A 6,232-nucleotide genomic window follows, 5' to 3' on the forward strand; every position below is an offset into this window, starting at 1 on the left:
TATTCAAGATCCAAAAGGTCTTTCTATAACTTGAATTTTATTTATGATATTATACCTTCCAATTGTTGTTTGTTCATGCATAATGTTACATTTTGTGTTTGCTAATGAGATAAAAATTGGAAATATTATATGTATATTTTAATAGACTATTTCAATAGAATATGACTTATATTTACATGTATTTGTCATTCGATTTGTATCTCTATAAAGTATTTTATGGTGAGAGATGAATAAAGTGTGTTATTAGGCCTTAATATGCATCACTTGTTAGGTAGTTAGTAGAAGAAGTAAATGAAAAATGGATGTGCTGCAAAAGGTAATTATATTTTGATCTAAGTTCACTAAGTTTACAAGATATTTGGAAAACTACAATTCCTATTTGCAATACAAGACATGCTTGGAAATCCTCAAAATTCAAATTCAATTTTAAGAACACATGACAATAGTTCCTATATTTAAAGTAAGTCATACTATGTAATCAATTATTGATCAATGAATCAAGTATGAATATGGTTAGGGGTTGATATATAATTAAAATTGAAGGATGATCAATATTTAATGTAATTGAAAGTTTTGATGGCTCAATAGGTCCATTTTTTGATCAACATTATACTCATCTAATGTTGGTTGCTATTTGCCACAAGCCACTCATTTTTTTTATATTCTTGTATCTAAATTTGTAGTACAATATAACAAGAATTGTAGTAAACTATTCATTAAGATCAAAGTTGATACAATTTAAAATAATATATGCAATAATATATAGCCAAAAGGCACTTGGCCTAATGACAAAGTCAAATTTGTAGACATCTAGGTGGTGTTTAGTTCAAATCTTCTTTAATACAAAAATAAAACAAATATATGCAATAATATATTTAGCACTTCAAAATCATTTTTTTTTTTAAACTTTAAAAAAAGAAAAACATTCATAGAACATTTAAACATGTTGACATTGCTATGAAGTTTTTTATTAGGATAAAATAGGTTTAATAGGGAGCCAAAACCCAAATCCAAGTACAAAAATAGAAAAATAACGAGAAAGTCTAGAACTAACAGCCAAACAACAAAAGAGACAAGGGCGAAATCCCACAGAGCCCATCAAAAAACAACACTAAGGCCCCAAACATACTAACAAAAAACTAAACAAAAGCATGTAAGAGCTCATAATTTTTCTCAATGAAGTCCTTATTGATGTCTTCTAGCTCCTCCATGATGATGTTCGTTGTGGTACTTTTTTCTTCGTTCCCACTCATGGTCCTAGTAGATGGGCATGTAGAGACCCACACCTCCAATCCCTATAGATTAGTATCCTTCCTTTTAGATTTAGTAGTAGATGTCGAAATACTATTGATCAGTTGAGCTTTATGAATTATAATTTTCTCATTCAGCTTTCTAAGACCTTCAACACTGTTATTCATTACTCTTTTTTTTTTGGAGGTCCAGACCTACGAGCACAACAGCCTAGCAAGGGCATGAAGCCTTCGAGCTGCCAGCCTAGCGAGGGCCTTCACGAAGTATTTTTTGCCACCCAATATGGGGGTATGACCCAATAGGTTGAACCTCTTCAGCTAAGAACCAAGGACTGAGGAGTATCCATTCCACCAAATTCGCTTGGGGCACAATCCGGGCCTCATCCCTTATGATGTCGGAGCCTTGCACTCAGCAAGACTTGATCCCTGTGGGCTCATTTGGAGCCATTCAACTTCACGGGCTCATTGACTATTCATTACTTTTTAACTATGCTATAAAGTTAATAATACAACATTTCTGACATTGCTACGAAGGCAACAACACAACATTTTAGAAATAACTACCCCTTCAGGCTTTCTGTCAAATAATTAACATGCCTTATCTAGGCTCCTACATTTAACTGAGAGAAGGGGAATTAAGAAGTGGCCTTTTGCAGCGAGGTAAGAACGACTTTGGTTGTGGTGGATGGGTCGATCTCAAAGGAGTCGTAATGCACGAACAGATGCGCCACCAGGAGGCGTGATATCATCACCACGAAGTGCTTCCCCGCACACTGCTTGTTATGCACCGTCGTCTGCTCGGTCTCCGGCCCGTTCGACCACAGCACATATTTTAACAGTTTCTCCCCTTCTTCTCCCATGAAACGCCGGGGAAGAAAGTCATCAGGGTAATGAAACACTCTGGGATCTCTGGTTGCAAAGGGCTGATACCCACCAAGCATCTCTCCCTTCTTCACCGCATATCTCCCATCGTGCGACTCCACCACCAAGTCCTCTTTCGCATGCCCGTACTGGAACGGCACGGGCGGCTCGATCCTCAGCGCTTCATACACAGTCGAACGGAGAAACGCCATGCTCTCTAGGGCTCTTATGTTCAATCCTCCGTGTTTTTTAATGCCACCTCTTATTTCTTCTACCAGATCTGCGTGCAGCTGCTTCCCCGCCGCCCCAATTCGTCGTATGAGGGCGGGAAAAAAAATGAACATTCCTCCGAAGGTGTTGAAGCATATGTTGAACACCAAATTATGGCACGCCTCCTCTTGATTTAGATCGAACTGATGTTCCGCTGCCTCCAGCAAATGCCTGCCATATGTCCAGAAGAAATCGTAAACTTTTTTGTAATCCCCACGTACAAACAGGAACGGCAGAGGGAGCGCGTGGATTGTGATCTCCTCCAACATCTTGGGCAACACACCCGTGCTTGCAATTGGAGCGAGCTGAAGCCCAATCCATTTGAAGACATAACTAGGCCCTTGAGTTCCCAGGCTGGCGTACCCTGGTTCTGCTGGGTCTCTGTTCAGCACCGACCTGCACAGAAAATTAAAACACATTTGCAAATTCTCGCTGTTGAATTCGGCCTTGCCGATCTGGGCAAATTGTCTGTCAAGCTTAGCCCACAGCTCTCCCGTGGCCCGCTCGAATTCCGGAAACCATTTGGTTGCGTTGGTCTTGAGTACATAGAAGCAGAAGTTCTTGAGCTTGCTATGATTTTGTTCAGAAGGGTCCAAATACGAGAGCACCCGATAGCCGCCAGTGAATTTTGTGCTGGGCGTGTAGACGCCCGTGAAGGCGTTCGTTTTGTCCACTTTGCTCATGTCGAAGAGTATTGGAAAGCTCTTGGCGTCGAGCAGAATTATGACGCGAGGATCGCGAGATATAGGCGGCCCAGGCGGCATGTTCACTCTGAACACGGTGCTCTTGTATTTCTCCATGCGCTTTCTGAAGAAAGGCTCTACTCCTTTCTTTACGAAGTAGTCGTAGCGATCTGCAATGGCTCCGACGATAGGCAAGCCATAGCTTCCAGGGACCTCTTGTACTCCTCCATAGCTCGAACAAGCCATGCCTCCTCTCACCCTCCTCTCAACCCTAATATCAAACAATAAATTGATGTCAATGTGAATGCCACAACCCCAAAACACAAGAAGATACTTATATAGCTTTAACTGTCTTTCTTACGCCCTTCGAAAAATCGTTTGCCTTAGAAAAGTACCTGCCTAGGATTTAAATGTTAGACAGGAAAATGACTCTTCCGCATGACACAAGACAACTTTCCTGGAAATTTCACTGGTCTTGAGAATTCAATCGATCGTGGAAATTTCCACTACATGAAGGGGCCACACGCATACAACGCCCTCATCATAAATTAGTCCTGCTGACTGATAGCTTGTAATTTATACGGTTTAGCAGAAAATATTTTTGTTATCACTTACTTTTGCAGATAAATTTGACTCTTTTCCAATCCAACAATTATTGCTGAGAATTATTCGTATCTTCTTTTCTGATATTGTAATTTCCTTTACACCTTTTACTCAAATAGTACGAATTTTTCATTTTTCAATTTGCTTGAATAGATTTAAATGAATGAGAGGGTTAATGCAACAAGAATGTAGCCAAGAAATTGATAAATCCTTTCATTTTTTTAATATGCGGGTGGTCTTACTCTCTATGTTAAATCATATTGGAAGAATATTTATATTACTTTTGAATATTGTTTGTAACATTAGATTAGTGGAATCAGAAAATACTTTATTAAGGAGTTTGGTGTCTTCAAGAACATTGTTGGCGGCAATATTGTACACGGAAATAAAACTAGTTAATTAAGTTATAATTGTGTTGGTTAGTTGGCAACCGAGGGGTGGTAGTTGCGGTGCGACAGTTGGCGCTCGCACCCCTTCGGCATCTTTATATACTTCCGAATGTAACTTGTGGGAAAAGAATGATTAGGAGTGGAATAACATATGATATATTGCATCTGATATCTATGGCATTATTATTCTGCATTACGTGCTTTATGTTTTAAGTTATTCACCCGAGAGGGTAAACATTTGGTGTCGTTGCCTAGACGTACTCGAGAATGAAAGACGCGGATGGCACACAGGCGCGATGGGCCTACCCGTCAGTGAGATGAATCCAGAGGCCGACGACGCGCCCACGGAACAATCGGTGAAGGGGAAATTGAACCCTGTAATAATCCCGGCACAATGTTGAGATAAATTGTGGCCGACAGGAAAAATAATAAAAGTTTTTTTTTGTGTACATGGCGTGTGCTTGCTATATACGGAAGTGATTTATGCCCAATATATTAAATAAAGATAGAAAAAAAAAAGCAGAAATGGATGAGTGGGAGGCTGTGCAGAGGGCCTTGATTTTGGAGCAGCAAGTAGAACGAAGGCGTAGGCTAAGGCAGCTTGCCGAGGGACGACCGGCCGAGGGGTTGCTCGAAGGGAACCCAGGAGGTGTCACGGAGGTTGCGGAGGCAGAGATAGACGGAGAGAAGTACACTCTCTACACTGTTGTAGGGTTGCTCGAGGGGAACCTAGGAGTCACGGAGGGTGCCGAAGGTGACCTCTACAGTTCGCCTGAATACCACCACCGTAGGGTAAGAAGTCACGAAGAGCTGGTGGAACAAACAAGGCGAAATCTAAACTTGATCGACGCTACTAGAGACCTACTAAATAATTTTTCCATTTTAGAGGACAACCGGAGGGAGACGACCAAAGGTGAAGGTATGGTCGATGGTGTCGAGGGAGCACAAGGGTACCGTACGAGAGGCAATTTGTTTGGTTCGGGGTCAACAACCTTCTCCGGAGGACCCACGAGTGGAGGGTCAGGTGCAGGAGGCAGAGTTGGAGGATCACCAGGTACAAGCACACAAGGCACCAGAGGAGTGAGACTGAGCGATGGGATGGCCAGTAAAGAGAAGTTGCCGAAGTTCAACGGCGAGGGGAAGGATGATCCCGTCTGCCATTGTCGAACGTGCGAAACCATATGGTCAGCGAACAGTGTTACTGACCAAAACGAATGGGTAATGCAGTTCCCAACCACGTTACATGGAGTTGCCATAGATTGGTACTCCGATGTGGACAAGCAAAAAGTGGCCACGTGGGCCAACCTATAGAAGGAATTCACAGAGGAGTTTCAGTTGCTCCGTGATGACAATGAAATTGTAATAGAGATATACAGTACCAAACAAGGTACCAAGGAGATAGTGCGGGCATACAACAGGAGGTTGAAGGAATTGTTGGGTAAAATGGAAAGCTAACCAGCAGAGGGATTATAAAAATGATGGTTCGTTGAAGGATTGAAATCCTCCCTACGAAAAAAGATGAAAATTGTACCCCCAACGTCATATGAAGATGCCTATAATAGGGCGATAGACCTAGAGAGTGAATACAAAATGTCAAAGAAGAAGAAAAGTAATAAATATTCATTTGACAATGATGAAGACTCTGACGGGGAAAGCAACAACAGTGGCAAATCGAGTAAAAAGGTGCACGCTCTCCAAAAGGACATGGAATGAATGCTGAAAGAATTCAAAGCCATGAAGGGGACTACAAGTAAGACTGAAGAAAATGACGTGTGGTGTACCGACTATAGGAGTGACGGACACACCAAGGGGTCCTACCCCAAGAAGGCTTTTTGCGACATTTGTCAGATTGTAGGACATTTGACAAAGGAATGTCCCTACAATATGAAAACCAGGAGCCAACAAGTTCTCTTCACGCAAGAGCAGTCGACTGTTAGAACTTCGCAAACCAACACAACAACATCATCTGGAGGTCACTGGGACAACAGACGTGGTAGCGGAAGGAATAGCAACAATAACAATAATGGAAGTCGTATCCAGTATGACACCAAGGCCCGACCAATTATCCAATGTAGGGCTTGTAATCAGTGGGGCCACTTCGCCCGTGATTGCACGAAGGAAGCCACCCCTCAGCACCTCTGCCAATGGTGTGGGCTAGGTGACCATGAGGACACAA

General features: G+C 42.0%; 1 protein-coding gene across 1 annotated transcript; it reads right to left on the reverse strand.

The window, feature by feature from the left end:
* Positions 1-1,067: 1,067 nt before the first annotated feature.
* On the reverse strand, positions 1,068-3,318 carry LOC131042107 (allene oxide synthase 2, chloroplastic-like). Its single transcript, XM_057975420.2, has one exon. The coding sequence runs from the start codon at positions 3,308-3,310 to the stop codon at positions 1,886-1,888; it is 1,425 nt and encodes a 474-aa protein (XP_057831403.2). The 5' UTR covers positions 3,311-3,318; the 3' UTR covers positions 1,068-1,885.
* Between the last annotated feature and the right edge of the window lie 2,914 nt (positions 3,319-6,232).

The sequence above is a fragment of the Cryptomeria japonica genome, chromosome 2, assembly GCF_030272615.1.
Source record: "Cryptomeria japonica chromosome 2, Sugi_1.0, whole genome shotgun sequence".
In the NCBI taxonomy this organism is placed as follows: domain Eukaryota; kingdom Viridiplantae; phylum Streptophyta; class Pinopsida; order Cupressales; family Cupressaceae; genus Cryptomeria; species Cryptomeria japonica.